The sequence below is a fragment of the Ranitomeya imitator genome, chromosome 6, assembly GCF_032444005.1.
Source record: "Ranitomeya imitator isolate aRanImi1 chromosome 6, aRanImi1.pri, whole genome shotgun sequence".
Lineage (NCBI taxonomy): Eukaryota > Metazoa > Chordata > Amphibia > Anura > Dendrobatidae > Ranitomeya > Ranitomeya imitator.
Genome location: NC_091287.1, coordinates 539,534,269 through 539,560,020, shown reverse-complemented (window position 1 = coordinate 539,560,020; position 25,752 = coordinate 539,534,269). Strand labels below are relative to the sequence as shown.

Genomic DNA, 25,752 nt, shown 5'->3' with positions numbered 1-25,752 from the left:
AAATTCTGTTCCAGCTTTGATATATCTGACAACTCGTCTATTCCTGCTTAGCTATTTCTGACAACTCATCTGTTCCAGCTTTGATATATCTGACAACTCGTCTGTTCCAGCTTTGCTACTTCTGACAACTTCTGTGTTTCAGCTTTATTATCGCTGACAACTCAGATGTTCCAGCTGTGCTCCTTCTGACAACCTTTCTAAATATGTGCATTTTCAGGCCAGTCTAGGTGCAGACGGACACATTCTTTTAATACAATGTCTCTGAGTCTGACCAGAATCTGTTTTTCCTTCAGGATGAATCGCGCTCCCACTGCCAAATTTGAGAAGGATGTTGGGAATAAGACCACTCACCACTTTGTGTACCCGGAGAGCATGCGAGACCTGCAGGATGACATCAGCATGGTCCTCATTCCTTTCAAGACCCTCGATCTACAGTGGATCGTCAGCGCTCTGTCCAATGGGAACATAAGCTTGTAAGTCACATTGCGTCATCAGGGATCCACACGACGCTGTCTTACCGCCATACGGCCGTGAGATCGTCTGGGAGTGTGACACACAGAAGGGGAGATTAGAACCGAAATTTTTAACATACTATAATACTGCCCCATGTACAGAAATATAACTAATATAATACTGCCCCCCTATGTACAAGAATATAACTACTATAATACTGCTCCTATGTACAAGAATATAACTACTATAATACTGCCCCTATGTACAAGAATATAACTACTATAATACTACCCCTATGTACAAGAATATAACTACTATAATACTGCTCCTATGTACAAGAATATAACTACTATAATACTGCCCCTATGTACAAGAATATAACTACTATAATACTGCCCCTATGTACAAGAATATAACTACTATAATACTGCTCCTATGTACAAGAATATAACTACTATAATACTGCTCCTATGTACAAGAATATAACTACTATAATACTGCCCCTATGTACAAGAATATAACTACTATAATACTGCTCCTATGTACAAGAATATAGCTACAATAATACTGCTCCTATGTACAAGAATATAACTACTATAATACTGCTCCTATATACAAGAATATAACTACTATAATTCTGCCCCTATGTACAAGAATATAACTACTATAATTCTGCCCCTATGTACAAGAATATAACTACTATAATACTGCTCCTATATACAAGAATATAACTACTATAATTCTGCCCCTATGTACAAGAATATAACTACTATAATACTGCTCCTATGTACAAGAATATAACTACTATAATTCTGCCCCTATGTACAAGAATATAACTACTATAATACTGCCCCCTATGTACAAGAATATAACTACTATAATTCTGCCCCTATGTACAAGAATATAACTACTATAATACTGCTCCTATATACAAGAATATAACTACTATAATTCTGCCCCTATGTACAAGAATATAACTACTATAATACTGCTCCTATGTACAAGAATATAACTACTATAATTCTGCCCCTATGTACAAGAATATAACTACTATAATACTGCTCCTATGTACAAGAATATAACTACTATAATTCTGCCTCCTATGTACAAGAATATAACTACTATAATTCTGCCCCTATGTACAAGAATATGACTACTATAATTCTGCCCCTATGTACAAGAATATAACTACTATAATACTGCTGCTATGTACAAGAATATAACTACTATAATTCTGCCCCTATGTACAAGAATATAACTACTATAATTCTGCCCCTATGTACAAGAATATAACTACTATAATACTGCCCCTATGTACAAGAATATAACTACTATAATTCTGCCCCTATGTACAAGAATATAACTACTATAATTCTGCCCCTATGTACAAGAATATAACTACTATAATACTGCCCCTATGTACAAGAATATAACTACTATAATTCTGCCCCTATGTACAAGAATATAACTACTATAATTCTGCCCCTATGTACAAGAATATAACTACTATAATTCTGCTCCGATGTACAAGAATATAACTACTATAATACTGCTGCTATGTACAAGAATATAACTACTATAATTCTGCCTCCTATGTACAAGAATATAACTACTATAATACTGCCCCTATGTACAAGAATATAACTACTATAATACTGCCCCTATGTACAAGAATATAACTACTATAATTCTGCCCCTATGTACAAGAATATAACTACTATAATTCTGCCCCGATGTACAAGAATATAACTACTATAATACTGCTGCTATGTACAAGAATATAACTACTATAATTCTGCCTCCTATGTACAAGAATATAACTACTATAATACTGCCCCTATGTACAGGAATATAACTACTATAATTCTGCCCCTATGTACAAGAATATAACTATTATAATACTGCTCCTATATACAAGAATATAACTACTATAATACTGCTCCTATGTACAAGAATATAACTACTATAATACTGCCCTGTGTACAAGAATATAACTACTATAATACTGCCCCTATGTACAAGAATATAACTACTATAATACTGCCCCTATGTACAAGAATATAACTACTATAATACTGCCCTATGTACAAGAATATAACTACTATAATACTGCTCCTATACACAAGAATATAACTACTATAATACTGCTCCTATATACAAGAATATAACTACTATAATACTGCCCCTATGTACAAGAATATAACTACTATAATACTGCTCCTATATACAAGAATATAACTACTATAATACTGCTCCTATATACAAGAATATAACTACTATAATACTGCTGATATGTACAAGAATATAACTACTATAATTCTGCCCCTATGTACAAGAATATAACTACTATAATACTGCCCCCTATGTACAAGAATATAACTACTATAATACTGCTCCTATGTACAAGAATATAGCTACTATAATACTGCTCCTATGTACAAGAATATAACTACTATAATACTGCTCCTATATACAAGAATATAACTACTATAATACTGCTCCTATATACAAGAATATAACTACTATAATACTGCTGATATGTACAAGAATATAACTACTATAATTCTGCCCCTATGTACAAGAATATAACTACTATAATACTCCCCCCTATGTACAAGAATATAACTACTATAATACTGCCCCCTATGTACAAGAATATAACTACTATAATACTGCTCCTATGTACAAGAATATAACTACTATAATACTGCCCCTATGTACAAGAATATAACTACTATAATACTGCCCCCTATGTACAAGAATATAACTACTATAATACTGCTCCTATGTACAAGAATGTAACTACTATAATACTGCTCCTATGTACAAGAATATAGCTACAATAATACTGCTCCTATGTACAAGAATATAGCTACTATAATAATACCCCTATGTACAAGAATATAACTACTATAATACTGCCCCCTATGTACAAGAATATAACTACTATAATACTGCTCCTATGTACAAGAATATAACTACTATAACACTGCCCCCTATGTACAAGAATATAACTACTATAATACTGCCCCTATGTACAAGAATATAACTACTATAATACTGCCCCCTATGTACAAGAATATAACTACTATAATACTGCTCCTATGTACAAGAATATAACTACTATAATACTGCCCCCTATGTACAAGAATATAACTACTATAATACTGCTCCTATGTACAAGAATATAGCTACAATAATACTGCTCCTATGTACAAGAATGTAACTACTATAATACTACCCCTATGTACAAGAATATAACTACTATAATACTGCCCCCTATGTACAAGAATATAACTACTATAATAATGCCCCTATGTACAAGAATATAACTACTATAATACTGCCCCCTATGTACAAGAATATAACTACTATAATACTGCTCCTATGTACAAGAATATAACTACTATAACACTGCCCCCTATGTACAAGAATATAACTACTATAATACTGCTCCTATGTACAAGAATATAGCTACAATAATACTGCTCCTATGTACAAGAATATAGCTACTATAATACTGCCCCCTATGTACAAGAATATAACTACTATAATACTGCCCCTATGTACAAGAATATAACTACTATAACACTGCCCCCTATGTACAAGAATATAACTACTATAATACTGCTCCTATGTACAAGAATATAGCTACTATAATACTGCCTCCTATGTACAAGAATATAACTACTATAATTCTGCCCCTATGTACAAGAATATAACTACTATAATACTGCTCCTATATACAAGAATATAACTACTATAATTCTGCCCCTATTTACAAGAATATAACTACTATAATACTGCTCCTATGTACAAGAATATAACTACTATAATTCTGCCTCCTATGTACAAGAATATAACTACTATAATTCTGCCCCTATGTACAAGAATATAACTACTATAATTCTGCCCCTATGTACAAGAATATAACTACTATAATACTGCCGCTATGTACAAGAATATAACTACTATAATTCTGCCCCTATGTACAAGAATATAACTACTATAATTCTGCCCCTATGTACAAGAATATAACTACTATAATACTGCCCCTATGTACAAGAATATAACTACTATAATTCTGCCCCTATGTACAAGAATATAACTACTATAATTCTGCCCCTATGTACAAGAATATAACTACTATAATACTGCTCCTATGTACAAGAATATAACTACTATAATACTGCTGCTATGTACAAGAATATAACTACTATAATTCTGCCTCCTATGTACAAGAATATAACTACTATAATACTGCCCCTATGTACAAGAATATAACTACTATAATTCTGCCCCTATGTACAAGAATATAACTACTATAATTCTGCCCCGATGTACAAGAATATAACTACTATAATACTGCTGCTATGTACAAGAATATAACTACTATAATTCTGCCTCCTATGTACAAGAATATAACTACTATAATACTGCCCTGTGTACAAGAATATAACTACTATAATACTGCCCTATGTACAAGAATATAACTACTATAATACTGCTCCTATACACAAGAATATAACTACTATAATACTGCTCCTATATACAAGAATATAACTACTATAATACTGCTCCTATATACAAGAATATAACTACTATAATACTGCTGCTATGTACAAGAATATAACTACTATAATTCTGCCCCTATGTACAAGAATATAACTACTATAATACTGCCCCCTATGTACAAGAATATAACTACTATAATACTGCTCCTATGTACAAGAATATAGCTACAATAATACTGCTCCTATGTACAAGAATATAACTACTATAATACTACCCCTATGTACAAGAATATAACTACTATAATACTGCCCCCTATGTACAAGAATATAACTACTATAATAATGCCCCTATGTACAAGAATATAACTACTATAATACTGCCCCCTATGTACAAGAATATAACTACTATAATACTGCTCCTATGTACAAGAATATAACTACTATAACACTGCCCCCTATGTACAAGAATATAACTACTATAATACTGCTCCTATGTACAAGAATATAGCTACAATAATACTGCTCCTATGTACAAGAATATAACTACTATAATACTGCCCCCTATGTACAAGAATATAACTACTATAATACTGCCCCTATGTACAAGAATATAACTACTATAACACTGCCCCCTATTTACAAGAATATAACTACTATAATACTGCTCCTATGTACAAGAATATAGCTACAATAATACTGCTCCTATGTACAAGAATATAACTACTATAATACTGCCCCCTATGTACAAGAATATAACTACTATAATACTGCCCCTATGTACAAGAATATAACTACTATAACACTGCCCCCTATTTACAAGAATATAACTACTATAATACTGCTCCTATGTACAAGAATATAGCTACAATAATACTGCTCCTATGTACAAGAATATAACTACTATAATACTGCCCCTATGTAGAAGAATATAACTACTATAATACTGACCCTATGTACAAGAATATAACTACTATAATACTGCTCCTATGTACAAGAATATAACTACTATAATACTGCTCCTATGTACAAGAATATAACTACTATAATACTGCTCCTATGTATAAGAATATAACTACTATAATACTGCCCCTATGTACAAGAATATAACTACTATAATACAGCCCCATGTACAAGAATATAACTACTATAATACTGCTCCTATGTACAAGAATATAACTACTATAATACTGTCCCTATATACAAGAATATAACTGCTATAATACTGCTCCTATTTACAAGAATATAACTACTATAATACTGCTCCTATGTACAAGGATATAACTACTATAACACTGCCCCCTATTTACAAGAATATAACTACTATAATACTGCTCCTATGTACAAGAATATAGCTACAATAATACTGCTCCTATGTACAAGAATATAACTACTATAATACTGCCCCTATGTAGAAGAATATAACTACTATAATACTGACCCTATGTACAAGAATATAACTACTATAATACTGCTCCTATGTACAAGAATATAACTACTATAATACTGCCCCTATGTACAAGAATATAACTACTATAATACTGCTCCTATGTATAAGAATATAACTACTATAATACTGCTCCTATGTACAAGAATATAACTACTATAATACTGCTCCTATATACAAGAATATAACTACTATAATACTACTCCTGTGTACAATAATATCGGTATCATTATCTGTAGCCTGGTGTTAGTTTTGTGTCTGTGATCTCCTGTAATGGTCGGCTTGTGCAGAGGTCGCCCCTGCGGCTTTGTGGCATTACCAGTGGCATCGGGATGGACCATGACTGGCTGATCTGGTTCATGCAGAGTTGATGGATGGAGCTGGTATCGGTGTGCAGTTTTTTTAGCAGGTGGAATTTCTCTCTTTCTCCCTGTTTTCCAGCCTCAGCCTTTCTGATCTCGGTCAGTCTCATAGTCCCAGCAGCTGGGCAGATTACCCGGGATTATCTACGAGTGTAATGTGGATTGTTGATAGCGGTTTTACAATAACCGCACTAGACATCGGCTGCAGTAGTTTATCTCATAAGATCAGGGAATGTTTTCAGATCTAATCCACAATATCAATTGTCGACATGAATGCAATGATTGTGTAATGGGGTCTTGTGTTCGTGCTGGACCAGTCCTGATGTGGAATGAGGATTCGGGCTCCGTCTGATGATGAGCTAATGGTACGCGGTCATTGGGGCCATGATTGCGGTGTGGCACATGTTTCTTACAGTGCACTTTCATTTGTGGTGACCGTTTGACAATGACAAGCTGTCATGTGTGCACAACGAATACCACTATTTCTGACCATTATATGACTTGTATCCTTCATTTTTCAACATTTTCCCCTTTGCATACTCCTGTCTCTAATTTCCAGTTTTCTCTGAGTTAGTGGGTGAAAACTAGCTGATACAATGTCTCCCATACAGAGCACACACAGACATGAGGGATTCCTGCTCTCCTGTCTCTATGTAGCAAAAGTTCAGAAGCACCAACAGCATAGAGAATATTATATAGCCGTACTGAGCAGTGTAGCTGTGAATCCAGCTCTGGGGTGAGAAAAAATTGCTTCCTAGAACGAAGCAGTTGGGTTCTTGGGTTTGTGTCTCTTTTTCACTGCTCCTTTTTCCTACTTGGGTTGTTACTTTTATGGGTGCTAGTTGGTTATAGGGATACTGTGTCTTGGTACATTCAGCCGGTGTATTAGTGCATTCAGGCCTGTGTCTTGGTGCGTCCTGGCCAGGGTTTGGTGCATCAATCTGGTGTCGTGGTGTTCATTCCCGTGTCTTGGTGCATCCATTTTGTGTCTTGGTGTCCCTGTTTTTGTCTTGGTGTATCCAGTCTTGTGCCTCGGTGTGTCCGGACCTGTGACTTGGTGCATCCATCTTGTCTCTTGGTTTTCATGCCTGTGTCTTGGTGCGTCCCTGCCTCTGTTCTGGTGTATTCACACTTGTGTCTAGTTGCGTCTGCGCCTGTGCGTCCACTTCTTTGCATCAATGCAACCACCTTCCCCGTGAATTGGTGTGACCGCACCTGTGACTCAGTGCGTCCGCTCTTTTGTCTTGGCGCGTCCATGTATGTGCATTGCGCGTCCATGCCTGTGCCTCAGTGCTTTCATGCCTTAGTCATCCATGCTTCGGTGCATCCATGCTTGTGCTTCGGGGGGTTCATTCCTCGGTGCGTCCATGCCTAGGTGAATCCATGTTTCGGAACATCCATTGTTCGGTGCATCCATGCTTTGGTGCGTCCATGCCTCAGTGTGTACATGCCGGTGCCTCGGTGCTTTTATGCCTCAGCGCCTCCATGCTTTGGTGCTACCATGCCTGTGCCTCGGTGTGTCCATGCCTCTGTGCGTCCATGCCTCTGTGCGTCCATGCCTCTGTGCGTCCATGCCTCTGTGCGTCCATGCCTCAGTGCGTCCATGCTTCGGAGCCTCCATGCCTTGGTGTGTTCATGCCTGTGCCTCGGTGTGTCTATGCCTCAGTGCTTCCATGCCTGTGCCTCAGTGCATCCATGCCTGTGCATCCATGCTTTGGTGCGTCTATGCCTCGGTGGGTCCATGCCTCAGTGTGTGCATGCCTGTGCCTCGGTGCGTCCATGCTTATGTGCGTCTATGCCTGTGCCTTTGTGCATCCAGGCCTGCGCCTCGGTGCGTCCGTGCCTCAGTTCATCCATGCTTCGGTGCGTCCATGCCTCAGTTCATCCATGCTTCGGTGCTTCCATGGTTACACAATTGTAGAGGAGCCACAGGTTGGAGACCACCGACCTTTGACAGCTATGTCTGCCATGACGTCTAATGCAATGTAGTATCTCACTGGAAGTCATTTCTTGCCTCAAGGGCACCATAAGTGCTGTGCCAGGTTGTTGCATTTCTATTTAAAAGTACCTAAAAGAAATCAAAACAATGGCCACCGACAACTGCCCAGTGGGGCCAATGTCAATTTCTATGGACAGATCCTTGTCTACTGTCCATAGATTTATATGGAGCTCCCACAAGGTCATCTTGGGAAGTTGGGGCAGAATCTTGACCCTATCACCTCTGTGGTCCTAGAGGGACTAATGAGGTTCGTTGCTACACGATCCAGTTCATGTTGTTCTTCAGAAGTAGAGAAAGTTACCAGATTCCTGTGGAGGAGGCGGACTAGTGGTGGGGAACCCAACAAAGGCCGAATGGTTGGGGTCCAAATGTCTGGATTGTCCCTCAGTTTGTGGTCTCTCCTTGGACATCGGAAGCATTTCCAGACTGCCATGGACCTTTATACTTCCTATATTTTACCCCAGAGGCGGCTAGCTCGGGGTCAGGCGGTGATGCCCGGGCCGCTGTCTGTCGCAGACGCTCGTCCTGATGAAGTCAGATGGACTCTGAAACGCGTTGGCAAATAAACCACTTTATTAACTCCTCTGTGCTGTTTTTTAACCACAGACCACTTCAAAGTTGAGCTCAGCTTTGATGTGGTCACAAATCAGCACTGCGAATAAAAAAAACAGATGAGGTAAACAAAAAAAAATAATAATAATAATTCTCCCTGTCCTATAAGCACATACAGCTTCTTTTTTTTTAAGCAGCAGGCTTAACCAGATCCATAACCGGTCATGTAGTTCTTGTAGCACTTGTCTTGACTTTTCGAGGTCCCATATAGAGGTGAATATCCAAAGTATTGACAATATGAGACCTTCAACTTTTTTTTTTTTTTTTTGTGGGGAGGGGGGTGAGTGCCATGGAAGATCAAGTTAGAATATTCGTCTTTCTTCTCTCCGGAGCCCCCGTTTCCCGAGCAGTGCCACCCTCACATGCATCATTGATACTTTATGTAATTAAGAGGTTGGCTTAGGATTCATTACGGACGGCTCAATTGTCTCATTGTCTGGCCTTCAGGTGAGACAATGGCCTCTGTTTGGTCGGATTTATTGGCTTGATGAGGCCGCGTTGAGACGTGAAGCTCCGGGATTCCTACATGATTGAGTTACAGGTTCCCCGGTCACGCAGCTGCCGCCTCCTGCTGTCTACTGACGGCCCCTCCGTTGGGCGACACCAGGGATTAGCGGATTCTGCTGCAATGATCCGATTTTTATTTATTTTTGTAAATCCCCCTGTGACATAGGACACCATTGTGCCCCTCAGGCCGGCCACGTGAAGGGTGGATTCTGGATCTCGCAGGATAGGGTGGACTTTCGTCTACTTGTCACATTAGAGATTTCTTATTTTATGTTCCGGAACCAGAACTTTTAAGAACAAGCCGCTATCGTTTTAGTGTTACAATTAATCATACGGGCAATATTGGACGATTCCGGTGCTTTCTGACATGACGGAATAACTTGGGGTTCCATCACGTGTCCATTCGCTTCCTTCCAGTTATCTTCAAGGCACCTTTAGAGGCATTTTTTTAAATTTTATTTAATTGCATGTTTTTGCAATTAGGTTTTATTAACATTTTTACGCAATTGGCTGCAGAATGAGTTAAGTGAGAATCTATCAGGAGTTTATAAACCTTTTTTCTGGATCCTCTGTCCTGGTTTGTGACCACAGACCACATCAAAGTTCAGGTGAACTGTCATGGTTGTCCATAAATGTGTTGAAAAGAGTACGGCTGGTTTTAGACAAAGTGGGGCCCAGGGCAAAAGTTTAAAGTGGGGCCCCAAATTCTCACATTGCACCATCACACAGAAACATTTCTGTTGTCTTTACATGCGCTGAGTTCATGTCGCTGCCAATTACTGAGCATGTGCGCTTACCCGGCCTCTTTAGGGCAGGCGCGCACTTTCAGTAATTGGCAGTGCTGTCGGCTATTGGCTGCAGGCGAATCCACGTGTTCGCTAAACCGTGCGGAATCACCGCGCCCAATACGTTGTATGGGTGAGATTTATGTTGCGGAGTCTCGCTTCTCCGCAAGATAAATAGAAATGCTGCAGTCTGGAAAGACACGCCGCATGTCCGTCTCCGTGGGTGAACCACATTCGTCTGTGCACGTATAGTGGGCATGGGATTTCTTGTCTATGATGCCGATAAGTTAAACGCGCGAAGCAGGAGGGTGGCGCCAGGCCCCTCGTACTCAGGAGCCCCAGAGGAGTGGGGGCCCTAGGCAGCTGCCTGGTCTGCCTTCCCCTAATGCAGGCCCTGGAAAAGGGCTCAGAAAATGTCAGAAGGATATTGCTGACAGATCTATGTTTAATTGATTCTGCAGCCAGCAATTTGCTAGGAAAACAATGAGCCTGTAAACCGTGGAACATTTTATATGAAACTCAATTGTAAAAAAATGATTTTTAAGCCTGAACGCAAAAACTTGAAACTTTTTTTGTGCTCCTTGTCCCAGATGCTAATTGTGGCAGCTTCTCGATGTCATGCACCCTGTGTAATTCAGTGAGTGAGTGGATGAAACCATATATACTCCTTAGCTGGGCACTTTCCCTATGATCTCCCAAAAGGCTGTACAACCCTTTCATGATCCCCGGTTATTTAGGATGACGAGCGCTGTCCAACTTCATATATACTTATAGCCAAATGTACATGTTTTGTCTCCCCCTAGTGATCATAAGATCATTACAACATTATTTTTCCTTTTGAAATATTTTATGAAAATGTGCTGTTTTATCTATGACTTTTTGTGGATCCATTAAGACAAAAATATATCGTATAATTTATGTTCTATTTTTTGCTTTTTTGTAAATTTTTTTTTTTTTTTAAAGAAATTGCTTGTGCCCGGTGGTGGTGGTGGGGTTTGGTGTCCGTGTGCCAGCCGTGGGTCCGTGTGCTATCAATGTGCTCTCCCTGTGACACATATGGAATGAAATGCATCATAGAAATGAAATAGTGTTTATGTATTAAAGATATTCAAAGATAGAGATTGTGTACTTGTATTTAGCACAAAAATAAATTAAAAAAATGGCTTATTTTTAACAACCAGCTGAGAGAAAGCAGACAGCTGGGGGCTGGTGTTATTATTCTGGGAAGGGGCCAATATCCATAAAGATTCCCAGCCTACTAATATCAACTCACAACTGTCTGTTTAGACTTACCTGTTTTAAAAGGGGGGACCTGGAAAAATGACGTGGGGCGCCTCTATTTTTTAATAATCAGCAAACTTTAAACAGACAGTTGTAGGCTGATCTTAATAGGGTGGGAGAGGGCCATGGATATGGGCCCCCTCCCAGACTAAAAGCACCAGCCCTCAGGCGCCCTACAAATAGTGCATCCATTAGAAGCACCAGTTCTGATGCTTAGCCTCAGCTTTTCCAGATTGCACTGGTGCGTTGTCAAGTGGGGAAATGGTTTTGGGGTTGATGTCGGCTGTGTAATGTATGGGGTTAGTAATGGGGACGTAGCAGGGCAATCGGGAAGAGCCAAGGCTAAGCGCCTTAATTGGCACATCTAATGGGCTGTCTGTTTAGTCTTTGCTTGTTAGTAAATATAGGGGGACCTCACGTCATTGTTTTGGGAGGGTCCCTCCTTTTTAAGAATCAGTAAAGGGTACACAGCCGTGAGCTGTTATTAATAGGCTGGGAACCTTTATGGATATTGGCCCCTTCCCAGAATAATAACTTCAGCTGTCTGCTTTCCCTCAGCTGGTTATTAAAAATAAGGGGAACTCCACATCAGTATTTTTCAGTTATTTATTTATCTAGTCTATGCTATTCCCAGACGGATTCACGCGGGTGTCATGTGTGTGCCATCAGTGTGCATGTGTGCGGCATGCATCTGCTCCATGGGAACTCTGATGCATACTACATTAAACATCTCTACGCTGCGTTCCTCCAGAGTACATACCGGTTATGTAAAAAAGGAATTGGAAATGCTGACGTTTTTCTGTCTGTCCTTTCTGCCAGAAGAGCAGCAGTGTCTATCCTTATAATTGCGTGATGTCATCCGTCATACGCGGGCAGCCAAAATAATCCCGTCCGATGATGTCATCACAGAGAACTTCTTTATAGCTGAATAATTAAGGTACCGTCACACTAAGCGACGCTGCAGCGTCGCTGTTTGGTCGCTGGAGAGCCGTCACACAGACAGCTCTCCAGCGACCAACGATCCCGAGGTCCCCGGTAAACAGGGTAAACATCGGGTTACTAAGCGGCGGGGCCGCGCTTAGTAACCCAATGTTTACCCTGGTTACCAGCGTAAACGTTAAAAAAACAAACACTACATACTTACCTTCAGCTGTCTGTCCTCCGGCGCTCTGCTTTTCTCTGCACTGTCAGCGCCGGTCAGCCGGAAAGCAGAGCGGTGACGTCACCGCTGTGCTTTCCGGCTGACCGACGCTCACAGCCAGTGCAGGAGGAGTGCAGAGAAGCACAGCGCTGGTGGACAGACAGCGGTAGGTAAGTATGTAGTGTTTGTTTTTTTTAACGTTTACGCTGGTAACCAGGGTAAACATCAGGTTACTAAGCGCGGCCCTGCGCTTAGTTACCCGATGTTTACCCTGGTTACCAGTGAAGACATCGCTGGATCGGTGTCACACACGCCAATCCAGCGATGACAGCGGGAGTCCAGCGACGAAATAAAGTTCTGGACTTTCCTCAGCGACCAACGATCTCCCAGCAGGGGCCTGATCGTTGGTCGCTGTCACACATAATTTCCTTAACGATATCGTTGCTACGTCACAAAAAGCAACGATATCGTTAACGATATCGTTATGTGTGACGGTACCTTTAGGCAGAAATGCTCTTTTGGAGTCTGGAAAAATAACAAGTGTCACATTCACAGCTGGATTTTGTAATGGGCTGATACTAATATTGCTTTTTTTTTCCCCAGTACTTATGCTCCAGTGCCACAGAAGATCAAAGTCAGCAAAGACAAGGTGAGCCATAAATGTGGATTTAGGAGTATCATTGTGATGAATGGGTGGGGTTAGAGCACCCCCTAATTAGTAGTGCACGATGAATGGGTGGGGTTAGAGCGCCCCCTAATTAGTAGTGCACGATGAATGGGTGGGGTTGGAGCGCCCCCTAATTAGTAGTGCACGATGAATGGGTGGGGTTAGAGCACCCCCTAATTAGTAGTGCACGATGAATGGGTGGGGTTAGAGCACCCCCTAATTAGTAGTGCACGATGAATGGGTGGGGTTGGAGCGCCCCCTAATTAGTAGTGCACGATGAATGGGTGGGGTTAGATCGCCCCCTAATTAGTAGTGCACGATGAATGGGTGGGGTTAGAGCGCCCCCTAATTAGTAGTGCACGATGAATGGGTGGGGTTAGAGCACCCCCTAATTAGTAGTGCACGATGAATGGGTGGGGTTAGATCGCCCCCTAATTAGTGTACGATGAATGGGTGGGGTTAGAGCGCCCCCTAATTAGTAGTGCACGATGAATGGGTGGGGTTAGAGCACCCCCTAATTAGTAGTGCACGATGAATGGGTGGGGTTAGATCGCCCCCTAATTAGTGTACGATGAATGGGTGGGGTTAGAGCGCCCCCTAATTAGTAGTGCACGATGAATGGATGGGGTTAGAGCGCCCCCTAATTAGTAGTGCACGATGAATGGATGGGGTTGGAGCGCCCCCTAATTAGTAGTGCACGATGAATGGGTGGGGTTAAAGCGCCCCCTAATTAGTAGTGCACTATGAATGGGTGGGGTTAGAGCGCCCCCTAATTAGTAGTGCACGATGAATGGATGTGGTTAGAGCGCCCCCTAATTAGTAGTGCACGATGAATGGGTGGGGTTAGAGTGCCCCCTAATTAGTAGTGCACTATGAATGGGTGGGGTTAGAGCGCCCCCTAATTAGTAGTGCACGATGAATGGGTGGGGTTAGAGCGCCCCCTAATTAGTAGTGCACGATAAATGGGTGAGGTTACAGCGCCCCCTAATTAGTAGTGCATGATGAATGGGTGGGGTTGGAGCGCCCCTTAATTAGTAGTGCACGATGAATGGGTGGGGTTAGAGCGCCCCCTAATTAGTAGTGCACGATGAATGGGTGGGGTTAGAGCGCCCCCTAATTAGTAGTGCACGATGAATGGGTGGGGTTAGAGCGCCCCCTAATTAGTAGTGCACGATGAATGGGTGGGGTTAGAGCGCCCCCTAATTAGTAGTGCACGATGAATGGGTGGGGTTACAGCGCCCCCTAATTAGTAGTGCACTATGAATGGGTGGGGTTAGAGCGCCCCCTAATTAGTAGTGCACGATGAATGGGTGGGGTTAGAGCGCCCCCTAATTAGTAGTGCATGATGAATGGGTGGGGTTAGAGCGCCCCCTAATTAGTAGTGCAGGATGAATGGGTGGGGTTAGAGCGCCCCCTAATTAGTAGTGCACGATGAATGGGTGGGGTTGGAGCGCCCCTTAATTAGTAGTGCACGATGAATGGGTGGGGATGGAGCGCCCCCTAATTAGTAGTGCACGATGAATGGGTGGGGTTGGAGCGCCCCCTAATTAGTAGTGCACTATGAATGGGTGGAGTTGGAGCACCCCCTAATTAGTGCACGATGAATGGGTGGGGTTAGAGCGCCCCCTAATTAGTAGTGCACGATGAATGGGTGGGGTTAGAGCGCCCCCTAATTAGTAGTGCACGATGAATGGGTGGGGTTGGAGCGCCCCCTAATTAGTAGTGCACGATGAATGGGTGGGGTTAAAGCGCCCCCTAATTAGTAGTGCACTATGAATGGGTGGGGTTAGAGCTCCCCCTAATTAGTAGTGCACGATGAATGGGTGGGGTTAGAGCGCCCCCTAATTAGTAGTGCATGATGAATGGGTGGAGTTGGAGCGCCCCCTAATTAGTGCACGATGAATGGGTGGGGTTAGAGCGCCCCCTAATTAGTAGTGCACGATGAATGGGTGGGGTTAGAGGGCCCCCTAATTAGTAGTGCACGATGAATGGGTGGGGTTAGAGCGCCCCCTAATTAGTAGTGCACGATGAATGGGTGGGGTTAGAGCGCCCCCTAATTAGTAGTGCACGATGAATGGGTGGGGTTAGAGCGCCCCCTAATTAGTAGTGCACGATGAATGGGTGGGGTTGGAGCGCCCCCTAATTAGTAGTGCACAATGAATGGATGGGGTTAGAGCGCCCCCTAATTAGTAGTGCACGATGAATGGGTGGGGTTAAAGCGCCCCCTAATTAGTAGTGCACTATGAATGGGTGGGGTTAGAGCGCCCCCTAATTAGTAGTGCACGATGAATGGGTGGGGTTAGAGCGCCCCCTAATTAGTAGTGCATGATGAATGGGTGGAGTTGGAGCGCCCCCTAATTAGTGCACGATGAATGGGTGGGGTTAGAGCGCCCCCTAATTAGTAGTGCACGATGAATGGGTGGGGTTAGAGCGCCCCCTAATTAGTAGTGCACGATGAATGGGTGGAGTTGGAGCGCCCCCTAATTAGTGCACGATGAATGGGTGGGGTTAGAGCGCCCCCTAATTAGTAGTGCACGATGAATGGGTGGGGTTAGAGCGCCCCCTAATTAGTAGTGCACGATGAATGGGTGGGGTTAGAGCGCCCCCTAATTAGTAGTGCACGATGAATGGGTGGGGTTGGAGCGCCCCCTAATTAGTAGTGCACGATGAATGGGTGGGGTTAGAACGCCCCCTAATTAGTAGTGCACGATGAATGGGTGGGGTTAGATCGCCCCCTAATTAGTGTACGATGAATGGGTGGGGTTAGAGCGCCCCCTAATTAGTAGTGCACGATGAATGGGTGGGGTTAGAGCGCCCCCTAATTAGTAGTGCATGATGAATGGGTGGGGTTGGAACGCCCCCTAATTAGTAGTGCACGATAAATGGGTGGGGTTAGAGCGCCCCCTAATTAGTAGTGCACGATGGATGGGTGGGGTTAGAGCGCCCCCTAATTAGTAGTGCACGATGAATGGGTGGGGTTAGAGCGCCCCCTAATTAGTAGTGCACGATGAATGGGTGGGGTTGGAGCGCCCCTTGATTAGTAGTGCACGATGAATGGGTGGGGTTAGAGCGCCCCCTAATTAGTAGTGCACGATGAAAGGGTGGGGTTGGAGCGCCCCCTAATTAGTAGTGCATGATGAATGGGTGGAGTTGGAGCGCCCCCTAATTAGTAGTGCATGATGAATGGGCGGGGTTAGAGCGCCCCCTAATTAGTAGTGCACGTGGGTGGGGTTGGAGCGCCCCCTAATTAGTAGTGCACGTGGGTGGGGTTGGAGCGCCCCCTAATTAGTAGTGCACGATGAATGGGTGGGGTTAGAGTGCCCCCTAATTAGTAGTGCACGATGAATGGGTGGGGTTAGAGCGCCCCCTAATTAGTAGTGCACGATAAATGGGTGGGGTTAGAGCACCCCCTAATTAGTAGTGCACGATGGATGGGTGGGGTTGGAGCGCCCCCTAATTAGTAGTGCACGATGAATGGGTGGGGTTAGAGCGCCTCCTAATTAGTAGTGCACGATGAATGGGTGGGGTTAGAGCGCCCCCTAATTAGTAGTGCACGATGAATGGGTGGGGTTAGAGCGCCTCCTAATTAGTAGTGCACGATGAATGGGTGGGGTTAGAGCGCCCCCTAATTAGTAGTGCACGATGAATGGGTGGGGTTGGAGCGCCCCCTAATTAGTAGTGCATGATGAATGGGTGGGGTTAGAGCGCCCCCTAATTAGTAGTGCACGTGGGTGGGGTTGGAGCGCCCCCTAATTAGTAGTGCACGTGGGTGGGGTTAGAGCGCCCCCTAATTAGTAGTGCACGATGAATGGGTGGGGTTAGAGCGCCCCCTAATTAGTAGTGCACGATGAATGGGTGGGGTTAGAGCGCCCCCTAATTAGTAGTGCACGATGAATGGGTGGGGTTAGAGTGCCCCCTAATTAGTAGTGCACGATGAATGGGTTGGGTTAAAGCGCCCCCTAATTAGTAGTGCACGATGAATGGGTGGGGTTAGAGCACCCCCTAATTAGTAGTGCACGATGAATGGGTGGGGTTAGAGCGCCCCCTAATTAGTAGTGCACGTGGGTGGGGTTAGAGCGCCCCCTAATTAGTAGTGCATGATGAATGGGTGGGGTTAGAGCGCCCCCTAATTAGTAGTGCACGTGGGTGGGGTTAGAGCGCCCCCTAATTAGTAGTGCACGATGAATGGGTGGGGTTAGAGCGCCCCCTAATTAGTAGTGCACGATGAATGGGTGGGGTTAGAGCGCCCCCTAATTAGTAGTGCACGATGAATGGGTGGGGTTAGAGTGCCCCCTAATTAGTAGTGCACGATGAATGGGTGGGGTTAGAGCGCCCCCTAATTAGTAGTGCACGATGAATGGGTGGGGTTAGAGCGCCCCCTAATTAGTAGTGCACGATGAATGGGTGGGGTTAGAGCGCCCCCTAATTAGTAGTGCACGATGAATGGGTGGGGTTAGAGTGCCCCCTAATTAGTAGTGCACGATGAATGGGTGGGGTTGGAGCGCCCCCTAATTAGTAGTGCACGATGAATGGGTGGGGTTGGAGCGCCCCCTAATTAGTAGTGCACGATGAATGGGTGGGGTTAGAGCGCCCCCTAATTAGTGTACGATGAATGGGTGGGGTTAGAGCGCCCCCTAATTAGTAGTGCACTATGAATGGGTGGGGTTAGAGCGCCCCCTAATTAGTAGTGCACGATGAATGGGTGGGGTTAGAGCGCCCCCTAATTAGTAGTGCACGATGAATGGGTGGGGTTAGAGCGCCCCCTAATTAGTAGTGCACGATGAATGGGTGGGGTTAGAGTGCCCCCTAATTAGTAGTGCACGATGAATGGGTGGGGTTACAGCGCCCCCTAATTAGTAGTGCACGATAAATGGGTGGGGTTACAGCGCCCCCTAATTAGTAGTGCACGATGAATGGGTGGGGTTAGAGCGCCCCCTAATTAGTAGTGCACGATAAATGGGTGGGGTTACAGCGCCCCCTAATTAGTAGTGCACGATGAATGGGTTGGGTTAGAGCGCCCCCTAATTAGTAGTGCACGATGAATGGGTGGGGTTAGAGCGCCCCCTAATTAGTAGTGCACGATGAATGGGTGGGGTTAGAGCGCCCCCTAATTAGTAGTGCACGATGAATGGGTGGGGTTAGAGCGCCCCCTAATTAGTAGTGCACGATGAATGGGTGGGGTTAGAGCGCCCCCTAATTAGTAGTGCACGATGAATGGGTGGGGTTAGAGCGCCCCCTAATTAGTAGTGCACGATGAATGGGTTGGGTTAGAGCGCCCCCTAATTAGTAGTGCACGATGAATGGGTGGGGTTAGAGCGCCCCCTAATTAGTAGTGCACGTGGGTGGGGTTAGAGCGCCCCCTAATTAGTAGTGCACAATGAATGGATGGGGTTAGAGCGCCCCCTAATTAGTAGTGCACGATGAATGGGTGGGGTTAGAGCGCCCCCTAATTAGTAGTGCACGATGAATGGGTTGGGTTAGAGCGCCCCCTAATTAGTAGTGCACGATGAATGGGTGGGGTTAGAGCGCCCCCTAATTAGTAGTGCACGTGGGTGGGGTTAGAGCGCCCCCTAATTAGTAGTGCACAATGAATGGATGGGGTTAGAGCGCCCCCTAATTAGTAGTGCACGATGAATGGGTGGGGTTACAGCGCCCCCTAATTAGTAGTGCACGATGAATGGGTGGGGTTGGAGCGCCCCCTAATTAGTAGTGCACGATGAATGGGTGGGGTTAGAGTGCCCCCTAATTAGTAGTGCACGATGAATGGGTGGGGTTAGAGTGCCCCCTAATTAGTAGTGCACGATGAATGGGTGGGGTTACAGCGCCCCCTAATTAGTAGTGCACGATGAATGGGTGGGGTTAGAGCGCCCCCTAATTAGTAGTGCACGATGAATGGGTGGGGTTAGAGTGCCCCCTAATTAGTAGTGCACGATGAATGGGTGGGGTTAGAGCGCCCCCTAATTAGTAGTGCACGATGAATGGGTGGGGTTGTGGGACTTATCTATAAATTGTTATATTTTGTCATTCTTAGTTACTTTATTTGTAATAAAGTTTTGTAAAAAAAAAATCAATAATTACCGTAAGTTCAACCTGGGAATGGAAAGTGTATTTATTTTTCATTTTTCCTTTTCTTTTGGACAGATTCTTGTCTACCACCCGGAATTTATGAAATACATCTATGACAGGTGGCTATTTCACCACGGCCGATACCCGTCTACCGGAATCCTGAGCGTCATATTTGCTCTTCACGTCTGCGATCAGGTAGGACTCTTATACCTGGCATGTTATGCCGAACTTAAAGGGATATTCTCAAGTTTTGGAAGTTTTCCCAGATCCATAGGATGGAGAATAATTTCCTGGTCTCTGGGGGGTCCGACCTCTGGGAGCCCCGCCGATCTCGAGAGACCCGGGGTGGCTGATCGTGCCCGTTGCTGCTCCCTTCATTCTCGTAGGAGTCCTGATGGTCAGCCTACAGCTGCTCTTTGCCATCTCCAGCGGTCTCTTTAAGAATGAATGGAGTGGAATTGCGCATGATCGACCTCTAGGAACTTCTAGAACTTTCTGCAATTTTGGGTCAACATGGTCTAGGAACCAGAGATGGAGTAAAACCCTAACCAAAATTTTGCCCCAGTGATCTTGAGTTTTAAACAAATGTGATCTGTCAGCACAAAATGACTGTTCAAACCAAGCACAGATGCTCGATCCACCTTTCACGAGGCCAAATCTCCCTCCTACTTGTTTTGCATCTATCTCCAACCTCCTCCTCGATTAAAAGCTTTGGCTTCATGGAGCACGAAAAGGGCAGACGTAGATGAAAAACAAGTATGTGGGGAGGAGCACTGAACTGGTCGGCCACGTCAGGGGTTCACCGAGCACCTGGGCTTGGTTTGAACAGTCGTTTTGTGTCGACAGATTGCCGTTTAGAACTTCAGTAACTTTCTTAACCCCTTCATGACCCTAACTTTTTTGGGGTTTTGCATTTTCGTTTTTCGCTCCCCTCCTTCCCAGAGCCATAACTTTTTTATTTTTCCATCAGTATGGCCATGAGAGGGCTTATTTTTTGAGGGACAAGTTCTACTTTTGAACGACATCATTGGTTTTACCATGTACTGGAAAATGGGAAAAAAAATTCCAAGTGCGGTGAAATTCCCCCAAAAAAAAGTGCAACCCCACACTGGTTTTTTTTGTTTGGCTTTTTTGCTAGGTTCACTAAATGCTAAAACTAACCTGCCATTATGATTCTCCAGGTCATTATGAGTTCATGGACACTAAACATGACTAGGTTATTTTTTATCAAAGTGGTGAAAAAAATTCCAAACTTTTCTTTAAAAAAAAAAAAAAAATTTGCACAATGTTCCGATGCCCGTAGCGTCTCCATTTTTCGTGATCTGGGGTCAGGTGAAGGCTTATTTTTTGCGTGCCGAGCTGGCGTTTTTAATTATACCATTTTTGTGCAGATACGTTCCTTTGATCGCCCGTTATTGCATTTTAATGCAATGTCACGGCAACCAAAAAAACGTAATTCTGGCATTTCACATTTTTCTTCTCACTATGCCGTTTAGCGATCAGGTTAATCCTTTTTTTTTATTGATAGATCGGGTGATTCTGAACACGGCGATACCAAATATGTGGAGGTTTGATTTTTAAAAAAAATTTTATTATTGTTTTATTTTGAATGGGGCAAAAGGGGGGTGATTTCAACTTTTATTTTATTTTAATTTATTTTTTCATATTTTTTAAAACTTTTTTTTTTTTTTTTTTTTTTTTACTTTTGCCATGCTTCAATAGCTTCCATGGTAGGCTAGAGGCTGGCACAACTTGATTGGCTCTGCTACATAGGAGCAAAGCATAAATAACCCCTATGTAGCAGAATTACAGGCTGGCTATGAGCGCCAACCACAGGGGCAAGCCGGCATCAACAACCATAGAGGTCTTCAATAGATCTCTGGTTATCATTCCGACACATCGCTGTTGGCTTTTGACATCGGCATTTAACTAGATAATAGCAGCAGGTGGATCGCGATTCTACTTGACGCTATTGCACGCACATGTCAGCTGTGCAAAACAGCTGACATGTCCCAGCTTTGATGCAGGTTTACCGCCGGAGCCCGCATCAAAGCAGGGGATCTGACCTCGGACATACTATCCCGTCCGAGGTCAGAAAGGGGTTAAAAGCCAAAAATATACCAAAAATCAGGATTGGTGCAGTAAGAGGGAGTAGGTTTAGTTAAATGAAGAATAATGTAATTGTTAAGATTTTTATTTTTGAACCTGTTTTCGCAGGTGGATTTGTACGGTTTTGGTGCCAACAGTAAAGGAAACTGGCATCATTACTGGGAGAACAACGGATCTGCCGGAGCCTTCAGACAAACCGGCGTCCATGACGCAGACTTCGAAGCCGAAATTATAGGAAACCTTACTTCTGTTAACAAAATCAAAGTTTACAGAGGCAGATGACCCCGCTGAGGACAATATACGGCGGATTGGCCTGGATACGGTGTCCATATTTATGGTGTTCTGGAAGACCGTGGGGAATTTGGTGTTTGTGCAATGAGTATTAATTGAAAAGTTTTCGTTATGGAAAATAAAAACTTATGGGGACACGGAAATGGGGCTAACTAGGTGGATGGAGGCTCTCCGAATAGTTGGAGGATTAATGTAGAAGAGATGGACCTATCACGGGTGATCAAAAGGTCCAAGGACACATTGTTCTTCTGAAGACAACCATAGCGAGATGATCCATTGGGAACTCCATGGACTCAAATCTAGTTTTATTACTATTATGACTGGTCTTAAAAGTCCAAGGACATATCATTGTTCTTCTGATGACCACCGGAGCAAGATAATCCATTGGGAACTCTCTGGACTCATCTAGTTTTATTACAATCATGGCTGGTATTAACAAGTCTAAAGACATATTGTTCTTCTGAAGACCACTGTAGGGAGATAATCCATTGGGAACCTGCTTGGATTCAAATCTAGTTTTATCACTATCATGGCTGGTCTTAAAAGTCCAAGCAAACAGTGCTCTTCTGAAGACCACCGGAGAGAAATGATCCATTAGAGGTCCCGTGGACACAACGGCTGGTCTTAAAAGTCCAAAGATCCCTTCTTTTTCTTCTGAAGACCACATAAGGCCGGCGTCACACTTGTGAGTGTGATGCGAGTCTCTCGCATCAATAACCACCACTCATGTTCTAGATACATAGAACATCAGGTTCAAGAAGATTTCCAACATTTTTGGTCTCGAAATCAGGAGGACCATCCGAATGCAATGTATGTGTTAAGTCCAAAACCAGGACCAACTGGACCTTCTCTTCACTCTTTTTTAAGTCTACAACTAAAATAGGGTCCTCTGTGAATTTCAATGGTCTAGGTAAAGACTCCCATATTGAAATATTTGTACTTTTTTTCTATTTGTACATGGTTTCATATTATTAATTTTTGATAATCTTTTATTTTTCATGTTGTGGCTGAGGAAAAAAATAGGTTTTAATCATGAAACGTTTTTCAACTTTTCTTTTTTTTTTTTTAGGTTGAAAATTGCTTAAATATATATATATTTTACAGTCACGAGGCAATTGCCCAAAATTTAGGAAAAGAAATTGGTCTTTTTGATTTAAAAACTTTTCTGTTTGTGTAAATACCTCAGCGAACTTGTTATTTATTGCTTACAGTCAATTTTCAAGGAAAGCATGGAGGTATTTTTGTGCTTTTTTTTGTGTTGCTGTTTTTTTTTGTTTTTTGTTTTTTTTTTTTTTTTTGCCAAAATGCAACGGGTGGATGGGGAAGGGTACACATAATTTTATTTTTAAGGCCTTATTTTAAATTGGGGTTTTAGTTGGGAAATGGATAGAACATTATATCCTCCCATCTAATTTTTTTTTTTTTTTTTTTTACTTGATCTACGGCTTTGAATTTGTTTCCTTAAATAATAAAAAAAAATTGAAATGTTTTTTTTTGTCTTGGATTGGGGGTTAGAGCTATCTCTAATATTTACTACCAAGGGAGAGGTGCCTGTGTAAAAAAAAAAAAAATGTTCAAACTTTTGAAATTTTAATTTTTTTGCAAAGTTTTTTTTCTTTCTTTTTTTTTATAATTTAATTTAGTGCCGTTGTTAAGAAATACGGTAGTTTTACGTATCTGTGTGTCCAGATTGTTCAAATAGGGTGTAAAAATGTAATCTGGCTTGTCAAGTCCAAGGGCAAAATTTACAAAAAAAAAATGTATAATTTTTTTTAATCAGCAAGGGCTAATTTCTGTCTTTTAGCTTTTTGTGCCTGTAATACATGACCATGTCATTTGCAAGAACTTGGAAAGTTAGAAAACTTTTTTTTTTCTGACCCTCGATAAATTTTCCTCTGTGAAATATTTACTTATTATTCCAGCATCTCATTTTGTTAATAATAATATAATTCATTTATGCTGTGATTTTTTTTTATTTTTATTATTTAATCTTGGTAGAAGTTTGCATGCAGATAAATTCTCGACAATATCATAACTAGAATATAAAATCTGCAAAAGTTAAAACTATGAATTTTTTTTTTGATTTTTTTTTAATGTTGAAAAGTTGTTGTTTTTTTTTTCAAAAGTTAAAAAGTTTTTGGAAAGTTATATTATCTTTTTTAAATTCTGTCCAAAAGTTGATGTAATTTTGTGCAAATCAGAAATTCTATGCAGTGTACACTTATGGTATTGTCGTACTTTTCTATAGCCATTTTATGCTAAAAAAAATGTGTTTTTATATTGTTTGTTTAAATAAGAGTAACATTTTAGTTTGCTTTAAAGTTGACAATGCTATTTCTAGATCCTAAGCATTATTTGTTTTATTATTTTTTTATTCTTTCCTTTTTATTTGTGATTTCTGCATAACATATACCCCAATATATTCCCATCTTCTAGATCCTATCTCAATATGTAGTAGGTGTGATAATATTATTATTAGCAAATACCTCCAATTAGAAATGTAGTATAGTTCTTCTGATTTGCTATGTCTCTTTCCTCTTGTGCAGGCATTGCAGGACCTTAGGTATCCATGGTTATGACCACTAGCAACCAGCTGTCACTATATCAGTGGTCGTAACCATGGATACCTAAGGTCCTGCACATGAGGAAACAGGCAGTTTTTCTGATTTGCTATGTCTTTTGTCATGTGCAGGCATTGCAGGACCTTAGGTATCCAAGGTTACGACCACTAACAACTAGCTAACTATCACTATATAAGTTGTCGTAACCATGGATACCTGAGATCGTAGAATGCCTACACATGAGGAAAGAGACATAACAAATCAGAAAAACTGTTTTTTTTCCTCATGTGCAGGCATTGCAGGACCTTAGGTATTCATGGTTACGACTACTGATATAGTGTCAGTTCATTAGCTAGTTGTTAGTGGTCATAACCATGGATACCTAAGGTCCTGCAATGCCTGCACATGAGGAAACAGGCAGTTTTTCTGATTTGCTATGTCTTTCGTCATGTGCAGGCATTGCAGGACCTTAGGTATCCAAGGTTACGACCACTAACAACTAGCTAACTATCACTATATAAGTGGTCGTAACCATGGATACTTGAGGTCCTGGAATGCCTGCACATGACGAAAGAGACATAACAAATCAGAAAAACTGCTTTTTTTCCTCATGTGCAGGCATTGCAGGACCTTAGGTATCCATGGTTACGACCACTGATATAGTGACAGTTCATTAGCTAGTTGTTAGTGGTCGTAACCATGGATACCTAAGGTCCTGCAATGCTTGCACAAGAAGAAAGAGACATAGTGAATCACAAGAACTATACTACATTTCTAATTGGAGATATTTGCTAATATTATTATTATTACACCTACTGCGTATTGGGATAGGATTTTGGAGGTGGGAATACCCCTTTAAAGTTTGTTTTCTGTTATTTTCACTTTGATCTATGCACCTTCCATTGCAGAAACTGACAGATCATTCATTGATCCTAGATTGTGTCATCTACCTCTGTTAAG

At 42.2% G+C, this 25,752-nt stretch overlaps 1 protein-coding gene across 2 annotated transcripts in view; it reads left to right on the top strand.

The window, feature by feature from the left end:
- ST3GAL1 (ST3 beta-galactoside alpha-2,3-sialyltransferase 1) overlaps positions 1–23,788 on the top strand; it is a 171,711-nt gene extending 147,923 nt beyond the window's left edge. For both annotated transcript variants that reach the window (XM_069731944.1, XM_069731945.1), the window contains exons 5-8: positions 294–473; positions 13,702–13,747; positions 19,907–20,026; positions 22,049–23,788. In XM_069731944.1, coding sequence (XP_069588045.1) covers positions 294–473; positions 13,702–13,747; positions 19,907–20,026; positions 22,049–22,222 — 520 coding nt within the window. In that variant the 3' untranslated portion in view covers positions 22,223–23,788. The remainder of the gene's footprint in view (positions 1–293; positions 474–13,701; positions 13,748–19,906; positions 20,027–22,048) is intronic.
- The last annotated feature ends 1,964 nt before the right edge of the window (positions 23,789–25,752 follow it).